Raw genomic sequence first — 16572 nt, 5'->3', positions numbered from 1 at the left:
GTCACTTCAAAACAACTTGTTGAATCAAATGTGCTAGTGACTCACGGGAGGCAGGAGGCAGCTGAATACGGGATGAGGAAAACAGGCGTGAATGAGCACTGCTGGGTCATGCCATTCAGTCTTCTGTAATTGAAGGCATAAGTTTCATAGAATCATGGGTTCCTTCTAAAAACTGTTGAGGCTATCCACCTCCTTGTTGTCCTGCTTACTTTAAGTAGAAATTGCGTTGTACTGAGGGCTTGGGATAAAGCTATGGATGCAGGAGTAAGCACATAAGAGAGGCATTCTAGTAAGGGAACCAGATTAGCTGCTATTTTACAGATTATGCAAGAAGTCTAGAGACAATTGTGCTTGTAGTCCTGTGCTATTTTTCTCCCCTAGGGTGGTGTAATACCACGTTATCTGGTTGTCTTGAAGTTGTTTTAATGCAACTTCTGAACAGCAAAGCGTGGGATGTCTGTAGAGGCTTGAGAGACCATTAATGCTAACCCAGGCAGTTGTGTAGATGTGGCACTTAGGGACATGGTTTAATGGTGGACTTGGAAGTGTTAGGTTTATGGCGGGACTTGACAATCTTTAAGATCTTTTCCAACCTAAATGATTCTATGATTCTGTGAAACTAAGGAGATGGGCCCAAGAGAGGAGCTGATGAGAGCTAGACTCAGCTCAGGGAAACACTTGAAGGGTGACAGAAAGAAGGTGTTGGGTATTGTGCAATTACATGTGGGATTAGGTTTACTGGGTTTCAGGAAAGAAGGATAAAATGAAGGAGCAAAATACAAAGTAGGCTTCACTAGCGAGCAGGCTTTTGAGAGCTACTCAAATCTGTGTTAGCCTCACATGGTTTAACAGTCTTAACCCCATTTTCAATTCTCACTCTAGATCCTGGATTCCCTCTCTCCCGCTCCACATCACCTTACTCCCTGGCCATGGTCTTGTCCCCAGCCACAGCCAGCATCTGCTTGCCAATCTCTATGCCTCCTTCCCATCAGATACTATCAGACAGTGCTTTTGCCTTACTCCCACACAATATTTGTTTTCTGCACAGCGCCGCCCTCCCCAGTACCTCTTTCACCTTTCCCATCCTCCTGTATCCCTCATTTCCACTAAGATATTTGCTGGGTTACTGCGTTATGGCACACATCTCGTACTTAAAGTGTAAGAAAAAAGCTGCATATGTGGGTTACATGCGTGTTTCTCCTGCATGGGAGAGGTTTGAAAAGCCTTCAGTTTTAATGGAGTTTGTAAAACTCTTTGATAAACATGATGTTTTAGAAATTTTAATCAGATCAGCTTTTCCTACAGGTTTCCAAAACCAAAGGAACTAATTGTGGTAGCCAAAGGTGAGTTAACATGTGTCCAGGGCAGTCTGGGAACATCTGCATGCATCATATAAGCATGCATTCTTTTGCAAGCTTTCCTCATGTTAAAGCTCCACATATACTCCTTCAGGTCTATAGCGGTTGCCACTTTTAGGCTTGGGTCGGGTTCTCCTCTCAATCTCATTGCCCTGAACCTGGTTAAAATGTACCTGCATCAGTGCAGATGCTCCTGATTTATTTCTGAGGAAGAGAAAGAAAACTCATATTGCCATTTCTTTCAAAGATGACAATGCATCTTGGAGATGTGTTGGAGAAATATTATTCATCTCTGTCTTAATGGATCTGATCTCAGAAAACTGGACTTGAGGATACTGTCAGCAAGTGACCCTGATACAAAAATGCTCATTCTGTAAGTTCTCCACAAGAAAATGCCAGAACAGGAGAAGTGTCTTTCATCTGCCAGACTGGCACTCCTCACTGCTGTCTTGTGACAAGGATGTGACCTCTCAAGGCATCGTGTTTGAAAGGATCTCTTGTAAGCTGTTGATTTATCTGTCTCCTTTTGTGCCTTTCCTCCTTTCCCTCACAGATCCACACAGTGTCTAAATCTTTCCCCAGTTCTGGTCTTGTGGTGTTTGTTCTCATTTATTTGACCACTGTGAGGCCTACCGTAGGTGGAAGTTTATCAGATCTTATTTCAGAGTCAGGGTACATTAGTTAGCACAGTGGTTAAAATATAAACAACAGTAGGAGGCTTTTTAAATAGAAGCTGACCCTTGAAATTGGGTTTACTGTAAGTTCAAAAAAATCGCCTGCAAAAGAAATTGCAAACAACATTAGGACACAGGTCACACCTTATTGAATAAATTCACACAAACATAATTTCCCTAAATTTCAGAATCAGAAAAAATCAGAAAACAGCCACTTAGACATCAGTTATTTGCTAAGAGGAGAAAGGACCAAAGGCAAGATTCAGTTGCTTGGAGGGGAAAATCTCAAAAGGCAGCTCTAAGGAAGAGCACAGCTGCGGGACTGGGGTAAGCGTGAACTAAAGGAGCTCACATAAGGGCTCCAGAGGATAATGCGATGGCATAGATCCACAGGTAGCTGCGAAATGAGGAAGGTATTTTTACTTTATTTTCAAAGGCAACAAGAACAAGTGACAAAAGTGAGACTTACATAGCCCTGATTCACAGAGCCAGAGGGAACTTTGGGCAGCGACCCCAGAGGGATAATGTCGTCGGCTTCTAACGGCAGGAACTGCTGCAGGTAAGGTGGGAAAAGGTTCAGGAAGGAAAAAGGTAGCCAAGTTAAAAATAAATTCTGTCCTTGCTCTACACATGAAGGAGTACAGAGGGCAGAAGACCTGGTGGATAAGCTCATCTCTGAAATTTCTGGCTATAGACGCTAATGTATCCAAGGAAAGGAAAATGACAGCGACAGTAAGGAGAAACACTGAGGATGTTTTCCCAGTAGTGAAAGTTTTAGTCTTTGAGATGTTCATTTGTTCTGGCTGCTGACAAATACAAGAAACCAGCAGAATAAAGTCAGACAGACATATGAGAAGCAGAGAGGTTAGGAAGCAAGCAAACTGGGTGTCACGTTTCTAACATAAAGATCTAAAGAATTAACTGCTGGTATTACTGAAAAACTATCTTGAAAAACAATTGAAAAACAATCGTTGCTTTTTGCTTGAAAAGCAATTACCTTTAATAGAGCTGTGAAGACCATCAATGCCCCAGAGAATCTGACAGCAGCCTTGCCTTTACTGGATGTGATTAAGAGAAAATGCAGTCCTTTCCTCACCTTAAAAGTAAGCAGCTGAAGAGTGAATTCAGCTGTAAATAATTCAGCTTGCTGTGGCATGTAGCACGCAGCATGCTAGAGCTCTTTGTACATAAGGGACAACTTCATCATGTCACTACAAGGTAGGAAGGCAAAAAGCATTCTCCATGTACCAGACAGAGAGCTTTGGAGAAACCATAGCTAAGCTAAAGGATGTAAAGCAGAGGGACCCAGTGGGCAGCTTTGAGTCCTGCTGGAGTGTCCCAGTGTGTAACGCCCAGGAGTAGCACTGTTTTGGGAAATGGTTCAGCAAAAGCACTGTGGTGATCTGCTGTAGCCTACTCCATGTTTCTGTTAGCGGGAGCAAGTCCTGCACACAACCTTGTCCTTTCTTGATTTTGTTATTCTCCTAGTGTACCACAATTGCCATCCTGCCTGTGACTGAGAGTCACTCTTTACACGTGGGACTGCAAAACAGAAATGGAAAAGCAACATACAATAGGGCCTGAAATTCAACCCATATGTCTATTTTCCTTTTTAATTCTGTTTTCTTCTTAGAAGAGCCTATAAGAAAATAAGTATCTGTTTGCACTCAGGCTCCTCAAAGACTGGTGCCCAGCAGGTCATGGCTACAATTTTTTGGGCTTAGCAGGCAAGTAATTCCGGTCTCCGCCGCCCCATACCACAGGACTCTGCTGTGACTGCTGTTCTGGAGCCCATGCAGAGTGGGGGTTGTTGAACTTTTATCAGTCCTTCCTCTGACACGTAATGGTGCGGCTTAACCCTTTGGCCACTCTGTTCACAGAATCACAGAATCATAGAATCATAGGGTTGGAAGGGACCTCTGGAGATCATGTAGTCCAACCCCCCTGCCAGAGGAGGGTCACCCAGAGCAGGTTGCACAGGAACGCGTCCAGGTGGGTTTTGAATGTCTCCAGAGTTGGAGACTCCATCACCTCTCTGGGCAGCCTGTGCCAGTGCTCTGCCACCCTCAAAGTAAAGAAGTTCCTCCTCATGTTTAGATGGAACTTCCTATGCTCAAGTCTGTGCCCATTACCTCTTCAGCTTCTTGAAGGAAACGCACTTCCAGCACTCAGAAAGATCCGAAGTGCTGCAGTTGTCTACAGGCTTAGGCTGCAGGAAAACAAAAAAATCTGGTGACACAGTTGCAAGTGTGACAGAGTAAGAACATACAGTGCACCGAAACAGACCCAAGAAGTACAGACGAAATGAAGAGAATGATATTTGTGTGCCAAGGATGCAGGGTGCCATCCGATGACAAAATGCTGCTTTTATTATCAGAATCAGGGTCCAAATTCCTAACTTCTATGACAATGTATTGACACAGTCCTAGTAGTAATGAGTTGCACTGTAAATATAAAAATATATTTATTATTTAAGCACACCAAAAGACTGGAAAGTGCAATAAGCTTTGGCAGAAGTAGTGTATCACTACGTGCCAAAACCAGGACAGATGATCGATATTAAATCAAGAATTCCCATGCTGCAAGAGAACAGCTATAACCACAGCCATTTTCTCACCTGGAGAAAATAATGGCGGATTTCCAGACTGTATTCTCATAAAAGCTAAAAAAAATATCCCCAAATCACAAAATGACACCCAAGAAAGACTTTAATAACTGCGTAACCAAGTCAAAGAAGATTCAAAGAATATTGCAAAGCAAAGGTGAAAGAGAGTCTTCAACCCCTGAAAACATCCTGTAGCAAGAGGATGGACTACTAATGAATCACATGGATTTCTGGGAAAGACATGTAATTTCCAAATGTGATGCATAGTGACATGAAAATTGTCATATTTACTAGAGTGTCCAGGGAGAGCTACACTGACAGTCACCCCAAATCTAACCAAATAGTATTGAGAGGTACTCTGACAAGAGCGTCCGAGGAGAATGGCCTTTTTTGAACCTTGAAACCAGGAACAGTAGCTTTTGGTTTACATGAAACAGCAGCAGCATTTCAGTGACAAATGTGTGGGTTTGTTGGGTTCCATGAGGAGTATGCAGCTGCACACATCTGTGCTACTGCGATCTGTGAATTACAGGCAGACTCTACAAAACCTCTGCAGGCAACGGTATCGCCTAGGTTGGCAGACCCCCAGCAGGCACTGTTCAGAAAAAGACGGTATCAAATACCTGAAATATCCACTAGGCAAAGCCTCCAGGCACCGAGGAATGGCTTACAAGTGCCAAAAGAAACCAGAACAATTTCTGGGTCTGGCCAGTTATTACAGAGCATTTGTGCCAATGTTTTTTGAAGGAACAGCACTACTGGCAGAATTTGCAAAAACAACTGTATATGGGGAATCAAAAGCAAGTGCCAGATGGCAGCAAGCCTTTCATGTACTCCAGGAAACATTGTGTTCAACGGGTCCTGAAAGCATCCACGTTCCCTGAGCATACAACTCAAGAAAAGCCTTTGGGGCTGTATTACCACAGAACTAGGGAGAGACCCACTTGAGTACTATGCTTGAGCAGAAAACTTGTGCAACTGGAGAGTGAATTATATTGCTGACAGGGCAAAAGGAGCCGTTTCCGGTTTCACGCTTCAGGTTTTCCTCCAACCCTTTCTCACAAGTTGATTAAGTGACGTGAATGGTAACAACAGGCCACCGAAGCAATTGTAGCCTGAAACATGCTCCCCCTGTAGCAGCCTGTTACACGTTCAGCTGATCACACAGAACAAAGTGGAAGAGACTCACCATCATCTCCAACTCCTCTGGGTCAGAGCACAGAGGTCTGCGACAGTGTGAGAAGCTTCACGCTAAGGGCCATGTCCTTTAAAAAGGTGGCCTTTTCCTTTGGTTGCTGTGGGGGTACACAAACAAGGGCAGACTGGATGGAAGGAGAGCAGGAGCTTGAAGATATATTAAATATTCAGGATCTGGAAGGAATCCAAGAAAAAGATGCTGTCAGGAAAGAGTGGGAAGACATTAGGAAGACATTTTTTACTGTGAGGGTGGTGAGGCACTGGAACAGGTTCCCCAGGGAAGCTGTGGATGCCCCATCCCTGGAAGTGTTCAAGGCCAGGCTGGATGGGGCTTTGAGCAGCCTGGTCTAGTGGGAGGTGTCCCTGCCCATGGCAGGGGGTTGGAACGAGGTGATCTTTCAGGTCCCTTCCAACCCAAACCATTCCATGATTCTATGATTCTTGCCTTTTCTGGAAATAAACTGAAAGAATAGTTTATTTTAATTCATGAACTCGATGTCAGGGCTGAACTGTTGGTGTCACAAGTGGAAGCAGGATTTCTGTGCAAGTGCATCACAAACACCTTAACCGCACCATATGTCGTTCAACTCACTGCTTTGCCTGCCAGAGGGGATAGTTGTTTTTCCCATGCAAACCTAGGAAGGTGAGATGATTGCGCAGTGCAGCACAAAGCTCTGCTTGGGTGGTGAGAGTGGGGGAATTAGCCCCAGGAAGAAGCAACCCCACCAGGCCAGCTTGTGGCGGCACAGGCACAGCCCATCTTGGTGTTTTCTTACCTAAGGCAGTGTCCGGATTTGGTTGCTGCTTTCTTATTCCTGGAGCAGCAGCAGAAAGGGGAGCAGATGCCAGTGATGAGGAGAGAGACACGCCTGATTTGGGATAAAGTTTCTTGCACAGGGAAGACCTTGTACACAGAGATAGGCCAGCTGCTTGCATGTACAGAGGGGAAAAGCAGGAGTCTGAACAAAGAGGAAGCCACTTCGATGAGTTGGAGAACGTCTCCAATGAGAGGGGTGAAGTAGGAACCTTACAGCTGCTGCCACACGCAACATGGTTGACTGGTTACCTGGGCTCAACACAGACACACTGACAGACAGTAACAATTGGTCAACTTGGCTATTACTTTGCAATAACTACTTATGCTCAGCCAGTAATGATATTTATTTAAGATTCTTATGAATTATTACAATTTTAAACCCATATTTAGAATGCTGTTTCTGACACAGGAACTGCTTTCCAGAAAAGCTAGCCTGCATCCAGTTTCAGTGGGCAACCATTGTATTCTTGATCCAAGAAACAAAACTAGGAATTCGGACAAAAACAGGCTTTGATGGCTGGGTACAGTCCAGTCCCCAAGAGGTGACCCCATATTGGACAAATCTGTCCTTATCTTGGCAAACCAGAGGTCCTCCGACTTCAGCCTAGGGAGGAGAAAAGAGAATAAGGTGACTCCTTTAGTGATGGAGACACTAGACATGCAAACAAAAGAATACTGGCAGGAATAATATTGTGGTAACTCTGAAGGCCTCAAAATATGGCTGAGGCAAGGGCTTTAGAGAGAGGGAGAGTGTTTTATTAGACCTGCTGGAGTAAAAAAGTGGGGGGAAAAAGTTTTTTCCAAGTATACAGGCCATTCCTCTGGTCCAAAGAAGAAAGACCAATCATGGACGTGGGAACATCTGCAGATCACTGTGAAGCCAATTACACAAAAAGGAAGTTTCTCAATTTTCCGCATCCTCTGAGCTACTTGGTCCTCGACAAAATGAATATAATTCTTATAATGCCGCTTCTTAAAATCCAGGCATGGCAGGAGACGAATACCTATGTCCATGATTTACATGCCTACCAGTGAATGCACTGTCTGCACTCTCAAAGACATCATGTGCACCGTCAGTCTTGAACACCTGCTCAGACAGACCAGCATTTGCTTTATGACTCTGTCACCAAGTAGCTACCAGCTTTTTATTGAAAAGCTCCCAACACGATATCCTCCATTAAGAAAATCACATTTTATGAGTCTTTTTGTTTACTTGTGAAAATTAGAAAACTGGAAGCACTTCAAGCTTTGTTTAATCAAGGGATTAAATAAAGATGGGGTACAGCTCCAAGCTGCACCGGAAACAGTCACTAATTTCCCCTCTGTCTCTAGGAACAAAGGAAAGTCCACGCAGTATATCACAGGCTTTATTTCAGGTGAGATGGGGTATACACAACACTAGGCTACTGTGAGAAGGATATGTCAGCCTGCAGTCCTGAAAGGAAGGCGGAATTACCCTATACAATTTCCTTGCTGTTCTGGTTGACTGTGTGAGTGAAGAAAAAATACTACATATACTTCAGTTCTTATGCTTCATGCAGAAGCCTTGAATTGTTGAAGTTGCTTCTGAGCCTTGAAAGTACAAATTGTCATTTGACCTGCTTACACTCAAAGATAAATTATTCATACCTGGCAGTTACCTATGCTTCCAAAAGTAAATCCACCACAGAATTCATGATTTTTGACACTTCCATTCAGAAATTCAGGGCGATTACATATTCTGTTTTCAAGCAGGGGGAATTCAACATCTTTTAATCTGTTGTCTGTATCGGTACCTTTATGAACAACCAAGAAAATATAACAGTTATAAACGGTAGCCTGGGCATTGTGCTCCAGTGAAGCCTCAGGAGTGAAAGGTCTGGGATCCATCCCCAGCTCTACTATAGTCTCTGAGCTCCTTGAAGGACCTTATTAAATCTTTCAGCTTTTTTGTACTTGCGTCATACCTACCCTCAACAAGCAGAGGTTATTCTTCTTTGCGAAGTGTTACAAAACAAATAAAACCGGACGCTTAGTATTCTGAGCCAGAGAGCCAGTTTACAGGCTTTCATTATGGTGCAGTAGCAAAGGCTTGTTTAGGGGGGAAAATACTAGCTGGGATTTGCTTTACGTGATTTGAACTCTTTCAAACGTAAGGATAGTTTTTTCTAGATATGGAGAATTTTCCTGAAGCTAAGGTTGAATTTTCACGAAGCCAAGGTTGAATTTTCCCCAAACACAGTTCATTTAGATGTGCGGCTCTGGCTCTTCTCCCCTCCCATGCAGATTTCATGAACTAGTTGCATGACGTGGCAGGACCCTCTTTCCCACTGCCTACATGCAGCAATGGTCTGTTGATTTTTCCATCCTAATGCACTTCCGGAAGAAATCTCGCCTGTACCATTTTTTTTGTGGCTGTGATCACTAGAATATAGGAAGCAGCTGCCACCGTGTGGCAAGTTGAACAAAGAAGGAAAAATGGCAAGGTAAGAAAGGTGAAAAAAAGGTGAGAGGAAAGCCAGTAAATACTGCCTATGCTGGAGAAAAGTGTTTCCTGATAATGATGATGAGTTACACTAATAGCAGAGTGATTTTCATAGCATCGATTTTGTAGCTAAATGACACAGGAAGGGGAAAAAGGTACTGCAGTCTCTGTGGAAGGTTTTTATGGTGAAACTCAGAGACAGGGACCTGTTCTGTTCATACTTTTTTTTTTTTTTTTAATCTGTGGTTGCGCACTCAAAGAAAAATCCATTGGCTTGGTTTTACAGGCAGAGCGTTAACAAGGTGCTGTCTGGCAAATGGGGTGGGAAGGGCATCCCTTGCATGTAGCCCAGCAAGGCTAAAAGCGTGTACATGGGAGCTGGGACTGAATAAGGGCAGATGCCAGCACCACTGCTGGAAGCCGTGGGGATGAGGAATTGCCTCCTGCTGCAGCAAAAGCGGGTCAAAGAGGGCTGGGTATTCTCAACCTTCAGCATTGGTGGAGTGAGAGTTGGGCAGCAGGAGACCACATAGGTTGGTTTTTAATGCTAGACTGTGAACAAAATTCAGGTAAGGGTTTTACTGACATTAAAAACCTTCAGCTAGAATTGATTTTGCCTGTGCCCCAAAGGTGGCTGTATTTGAGCAAGCTCTGACTCAAAGGCTTCACAGTTCCTGAGATGCCATCTTATCTCAAATACAAGGTCTTAAGGCTGGTGCTTGCCCATACATCCTGTTGGTCTGGAGTGAATGTAGGTCCCTGCAGAAGTCTATGCAGACAGTAATGTTTAGACTACAGAAAGGCAAGTGCAAGCTTCATTTAGGTGTCCAAAAAAGGTATACCTGAAGATCAAAATTAAAGGCAAGGGCATTATTTGAGTATTGTCCTTATTTGTGCAAATACAGTGTATACCTAAGCTGAAGAAAGACCAAAACAGACAGAGATAAAAGGTGCTAAAGTCTTAAGTCTGATTCTTCTTTTTCTTTCCTCTTGTCAAGGAGTTCAGTTTATGTGAGCAATGAGGGGGAAAAATCAAGGTCTGAGAGAAAGAAATATAAAGAATAATGTTGCTTGGTGACCTCTGACTTAGGTAAATCTTAAGTAAAATGTGTTTTTCAGGTCCCATCAGTGCACATATTTTGGTTTAGGATTTGGAAACCTGCCTAAGTTTTCAACCACACCAAATATGCATTACCTCTTATTTTTCCCCAGGCAGTTAGAAAACATACTGCGTTTCTTTCTACCATCAGACTGGTTTCAGGCAAACAAACTGGTTTTACACGGTCAGTAATTGTTACAGGACTGGAAAACAAAGAAAGAAAAATTAAAAGATCCTTAGAAAAGTTACCATCAGCTTGTTCAGTCTTCATACTCAGTAGGCTCTGCACAGAAATGGCGTGGGGAAGGGCAGAGAAGCCGATGGTGCCTTAAGACTGTACAGATGGTTGTAAAATGGTACTTTGTCGCTTAGCGGAAAAAAAAGTTACTTACAGCAACTGAAAGTCTGTTGGATGCGTTTCTGCACACAGTCACAGTGAGAGTGTGTTTGTAGCATAGTGCTAGAGCACTGATCTTTGGTTACCCCTACGGTGTGTATAGAAACATGCACAAGCCCAAACCCCGTCCCTAGCAATCCTTGCAGGTAGTGTGAGCTTGATTTCTCTCAAATCTTTCCTGCCTCAGAGGTCGTGGACATTTTCAGAGACTTCACAGGAGGAGGGAAGGATTAGATGAATGAGTAAATAAGCAGACGTAGCTAAAGTTGCAGAAAATTCCTGGTTACAAAGGTGACACAACTGCAGGTGACATCATGCAGTACCTCAAGCATTACTAAGTCCAGCATGTCAATAAAGTAAATATCAAAATAAAACTCTTCCTCATCACAACATTGTGCCTGGAGGCTTCAGCACTGGAATAAAGCTTGATATGGAGTGGGCAGTGCCCTGGGAAGCAGTTCTGCAGAAGATGAAAACTTTGCATAGGGAGGTCTTTGCTTTGGACTGTCTGATCCCTTATTGACTTTCAGGTGTAGATGTGAAAAGATGAGGTGGCTTCTGGAAGGTATATCGCCCTAGGAGTCAGACAAGTGCAAACAGTTTTGGTACTGTGAAAGTATGTCTGAACAAGCTGTTAAATAAGATCTACCACTGTCAGGAACCTACCCTGTGAAGGTTAGTTCTGATTGTGAAAGAAAGTAAAAGGACCTAAATGAACTCCAGGTGTTCAGACAGGGTAAAATGAACCTTATAATCTCTTTTCAGGCTCAGAATGATTTTCAAAGTATGTCATGTGATAGCTAGTGAGATCTTCAATGTCCAATTAAAGGGAACTAACAAATCCCCCTAATCAGGCCATGCCAGGGCCATAAGCCCCAATAAAATTCAAGAGATTGAGATCAAAGGGAACTGACCTTGACCCATCTTAAAATAAAGATCTCTCCAACACAGAAATCTGAATGAAACATGAATGCAGCAGTCCAGAAGGGTAGGAGATGCTAACCAGCTCCTGTGCTGAAACTACAGCTGTGCTAATGCCATCACCATTACTTTGAACTCTGTCCTCCAGCCCTCTGAAGTCCAAGATGGTGATCTCAAATCTCCACTCTCACATGGTTCCATGAAATTAATCCTGCATGAGTTATTTTCCCTATAAGAAGGGAAACCAGTTCTACAGCTTCCAAAACTAGTTAATTCATTTCTCAATAAAGTCTATTTTTGTCAAAAGAATTCCTGAAAATTGATAGACAAGAGGAGATTAAAGTGAGACAGCTCAGATTGGTGGGGGGTTTTCTTGGTTTCCAGGTTTCTAGTGCTGTTCTTCTAGGACTTTTATCTTCAAGGGTGTATTTAACACCTCAGGTCTAATTCCACCGGTATTATGGCCCTCACAGCAACTCTGGCCTGCTGGCATGACAGTAGCCAGGGAAACATTTTTGAACAGCGGCAATAGAATATTGCAGCTTCTGCTTCCCCAACACCAAGAAGTTAACTGTTTCTACCTGTGCTCCTATTCTGCACCAAGGAAATTGTACATTTGTCTTAAGATGAGACACCTAAAAAAGTTGTTGGCACACAAGGAACTGGCCTTCAAACGGGATTGCAATGAACACTGGGTCGACACTGGCACCTTCTCAGAGGCCTCTGGTATCTGGGTAGGTAAATGAACAGGAAAGCAGGGAACAAGACCTCAGAAGATATACCAGAATACAGATGACATGACATTGAAATGGAAGTATGAAGTCCTAGACAGCACACATCTGCTCAAGAGCATGGCACATAATTCACCTGGGACTAGACTTCTACTGAAATCAGTAGTCCTCCTCAATAGATCAGCCCTCCTTTGGGATGATTTCAGTCAAGATCTTCGTACACCTGCATCAGTTCTCTGACAAGTCTTGTCTATTGCCACAAAATGCAGGTATAGGAGTAGCAACCAATCTTCTGATATCAAAGTTTCTTGAGTGATCTGTTTTATGAACAGACAGTGAAGATTTGGAAATAATAAGGACCACAAAGAAAGCTGAAGACAAATGTAAAGAAGGAATTTAATGAAGTTGAAAACAAGCAAAGTTGATCTAAGCCAGAAACTGAGGGATATGATGTTCATATCTGCTACTTATGGCATCTCCCATGCAGAATGTGTTCAGATGGTGAGTGCTACTGATGCAAAACTGACTACAGTGCTATAGTATGCATGTGTCTACAGTGAAAATGTGCATAGAGCACCCAATGAAGAGGAACTGAATGACATAGTTACAAGCACTAGGCAAGAGTAAAACTGGGGGAGCATGAGTTCCTTCTACTCAACTGAAGTCAGTGGGATTTTGATAATAAAGCACCAGAGAACGAGAGTTGAAATTTAAGTGAAATTGTTCGAAGTTCATTAAAGCTGTATGGTGAGTTTTTGAAAAGAAATGTCCTTTCAAGTCAAACGTGAGCTTTACATGTTCTTTAATCCATGTGTGGTGAGTGTAAGAATACGAGGGAAACCAATGAGTAAGTAGAAAAGTTTCAGGAGCATTCCAAAAGGGAACAAATAACATTGAAATAACTGCACGCACTTCAGAGCAGACTGCTCGGACATCTAAGCAAGATACAAAAGAGGGCTTCAGGCAATAACAGTTATGCACAGGACTTTTCACTGTATCACAAGCAGGATCTGGTTTTATTGAGTTGTTGGAAAAGTCTGTAGCTCATGGAACATGGATGTGGCCTGTCCTGGAGCACTGCCAAGGAAACTGGCAGGTTTTTGCCACTGCATTGCCAGGGAAACTATTTGCTCTATGCAGAAGCTGTGGTGCTTCCTGGCCCAAACCGCAGTTGGAGCTCACAACCCTCAGGGCTGAGCAGGAAAAACCTTCAAGCTCCAGACACAACTCCACTTCAGTTTGCCTCCAACCTCCCTGCTTCAGTGGACCTGCCACTTAGTGGGTGGCAATCCCTCCCATCCTAACTGGTCCTTGCCCTTCCTAAACTGTGTTAAGAAGCTCACGTGGCTTCTGCCAGTGGGGGCATTCGGCAGGAGAGGTGCTCAGGGTTTACCCTTGCACAGATGCCTATGCTAACACTTGAAGAGACTCTCACACTCTCTCATACCATCCCACAACCACCCCTGAGAGCTAACTCCAGGCTAAGCTAACACGCCTTCAGAGTAAAGGTGTTAGGAATGGAAAACTTGGACTGAAATGGTACCTGTTCAACTTCAGCAAAGCAATGTCTGCTCCACTTGGTTCCTTTAATACTTTCTGAACACTTTGGATTTGCAGAGATGACTCTGCTGCATTGAGATTCTGTATCCCAAGAAACACCCTGTAGGAAGAAGGCTCAGTTGACCTGGAAGAAATTACAATAGCAAGGTTATACACCCATATTTGTAATCAAGAGTGTCGTTCTTACAAAATTCAGTGATTTCCTTGGAGAATTGCAATTAACAAGATGGTCAGACCGTCAGACCGCTGCTTCTGACCATAGATGTCCACATTTATTCTTGGGGAGACGGAAAATGTGGCGCTTTTTTAACAGTTTGATTTTTATGACGGTGAAAAATCCCATGGGCTGTAAATAATGTGGCACCTTCTTGCAGTGTTCACAAGTCCTAAAGCCCTAAGGGTTAGCTGCTAGCCACAGGTTTTCCAAGTGCAATTAGCACCAGCACAGCATTAGCACTCTTTTTGGCATGTTTTGAGGTGGGGGAGAGGGCAGAGGACAGAAGTAACCTCTGTTGTGCTCTGCTGCTGTTTGACTGAGACGGAAACAGAAGATACAAATCAGCTTGCTGGCAAGAAAGACAGGAAATAAGGAGTAAAGAAAGTGCCTTATTGGGTACATCTTGCTCCTCTGTTGATTTCCTCATATGGCTTTAGGACACGCCTGTAACAAGTTTCAGCAGATACTCACTCTTGCAAGCACTGAGCTGCAGTAAGGACCCACTGTGGATGTATCAGAGTGCCAGCACAATGGTGCACATTGGTACTAGAATAGAGAAGATAATCACATTAATTTAAGACTGCATAGTCAATTCTTCACTGTCTATGCTGTGTACAATGGGAAATATCAGCAAACTAGCAATATGCCCCTTATTCAAACCTTTTACCAGTCAGTTTGTTAATGCCAAGAGAAATCAAATGCAGATTTTCAAAGGACAAACTTCATTTGCTCCAGAACATGAAAGACATGAAAAGAAACTTGACACCCAGGTGAAAATATTGCAGAAGAGCACTCTTGCTTTCAGGAATTTAATAAAAATAATTATATTTCCTAACAATTTCACTTGTGATGTAATGGGTTTGTACTGATGACCAATTAAGAAAAGGATAGATCCCTCTGATTTGTGGGATTGCTTTGGACGAGTTCTTTAGATAAACCTTACTATGAACTTTTAACTTTTCTTGGGATAATATTTATTATGGTGACTTTCAACAACTCTACATACATTTTCATTAACCTTTCTGTAAGCATTTCTTCACCTCCTGCTCAGCTACTCTCACTGTGACTGTGGAAATGTTATGCATAATTGTTTTTTTATACTGAGAGATGATGGCCTTCCTATGTCTTCTAACACGACTAGACTGGTCACAGCATCAATTTACATTTGAACCAGATTGGATTCTGAGTAAGAAGGGATGATCAAAATCCATTCATACACATTGCAGGTTGGTGTCTATTTTCCTAGGCTTAAATCCCCCACCGCAGAATGCAATTAACTGTCAATATCCTCAATGGAAATTATTCCTTCCCCATTTCAGTAAATAAAGGTGTACTTAATGGCTGCAGCTCAAGTTTGCCCTCTAGAGATTCAGGAGAAAGTGGGGAGTTTGGGGTTAATGACCCAATAAGTAGCTATCTGTGGGCATTATGATTTAAAAAAAAAAAAAAAAGTTTCATTTCCATGCTAAGGCATTTTATATAGAAGCCCAGAGCAGTCTCCAGAAGCATATGCATTGTTTCCTGCCAGTCTCTTTCTAACACCTGTTCCCTGCGAAACCCTGGTGCTCTTGGATGGTGAAACAGTCTGGAATACCAGTACCTCGTCCTGAGACTGACGTGCCAAGGCCAAGACCCTGGAGATGCGTCACACATGCTATATTGCTCACAAGCTCGCTCACTCCTCATTGGGACTTTTCCACAGTCATGTTCAGAAGAAGCTACGGAATAAAAAAAGCTACAATGACGAATTTTAAAGTAGTTCTTTAATGCCATCCACAGTGGAATTGGATGAAAAGAGAAAGGAATAAGACATTTTTTTAATCTTCCTTAGGCTTTCATTGTTTACCTTTGTTAACAGAAACTAAGGAAAGAACCAGAGCCTTTAGACTCCATTACATAACCATTACTTTGAGCATTTAAACCTGGGGCTAATATATCACATTCGACATAACAAAATATTAATTTACCTGGAAAAATTGTCAGCTATGTCAAGTATTTGGATGTGGTCAGATAACACAAGTAAAACTATGATGAACACCTAGCTCTCCCCAAAAGAAAATCTCTAGGGAAGTTGAAGGGAAAGAAGCGCTAAAGAAAGTGGAAGAGTTTATTGCCCAGAGCAATTCAATATAATAACAATTTCTAAGTTCTTCAAAACATTACAGTCTATACCTTGGTTGAGTTCAAACCAATTCCTAGATTATAAATAAAACTGTATCTGTCCCTTCGTCATAAAATAGTCCACTTTTCCCTTCACACTGCTCATTCTACTTTCTTGTTAACCCAAATCTCTCTTTTTTAACTTTTTTAAAATCAATTGATTTTTGGGTAAGGACCCAAGTAACACTTTCCAGAGCTGCATATGGTGCTATGGATGTTAAATTTGTTAGTTCCAGTATGAGACAACTAATAAGGAAATCAAAGGCAAGAGAATGTAAGATTCCCCTATACTTTAATTTAAAAATCTAGTATTCAAAGGCCATTTTGAAAGGAGATCAGATCTCAAAGTGAAGCTCCACCACATCAGTTCCA

At 42.6% G+C, this 16572-nt stretch overlaps 1 protein-coding gene across 3 annotated transcripts in view; it reads right to left on the bottom strand.

Moving 5' to 3' along the window:
* Window positions 1-6980: 6980 nt before the first annotated feature.
* The window catches only part of LOC141740869 (plasminogen-like), a 30003-nt gene continuing 20411 nt past the window's right edge, over window positions 6981-16572 (bottom strand). For 2 of the 3 annotated variants that reach the window (XM_074580319.1, XM_074580320.1), the window contains exons 14-19: window positions 15641-15758; window positions 14512-14586; window positions 13807-13947; window positions 10311-10417; window positions 8281-8426; window positions 6981-7255 (exon numbers count right to left, since the gene is read on the bottom strand). In XM_074580319.1, coding sequence (XP_074436420.1) covers window positions 7097-7255; window positions 8281-8426; window positions 10311-10417; window positions 13807-13947; window positions 14512-14586; window positions 15641-15758 — 746 coding nt within the window. In that variant the 3' untranslated portion in view covers window positions 6981-7096. Of the gene's footprint in view, window positions 7256-8280; window positions 8427-10310; window positions 10418-12407; window positions 12581-13806; window positions 13948-14511; window positions 14587-15640; window positions 15759-16572 lie in introns of those variants that run through there. The other variant, XM_074580322.1, reaches the window with a different exon arrangement.

This window comes from Larus michahellis, chromosome 3 (assembly GCF_964199755.1).
Source record: "Larus michahellis chromosome 3, bLarMic1.1, whole genome shotgun sequence".
NCBI lineage: Eukaryota > Metazoa > Chordata > Aves > Charadriiformes > Laridae > Larus > Larus michahellis.
Note: the sequence above shows the minus strand (reverse complement) of the source record. Positions and strands in the feature narration are given on the sequence as shown.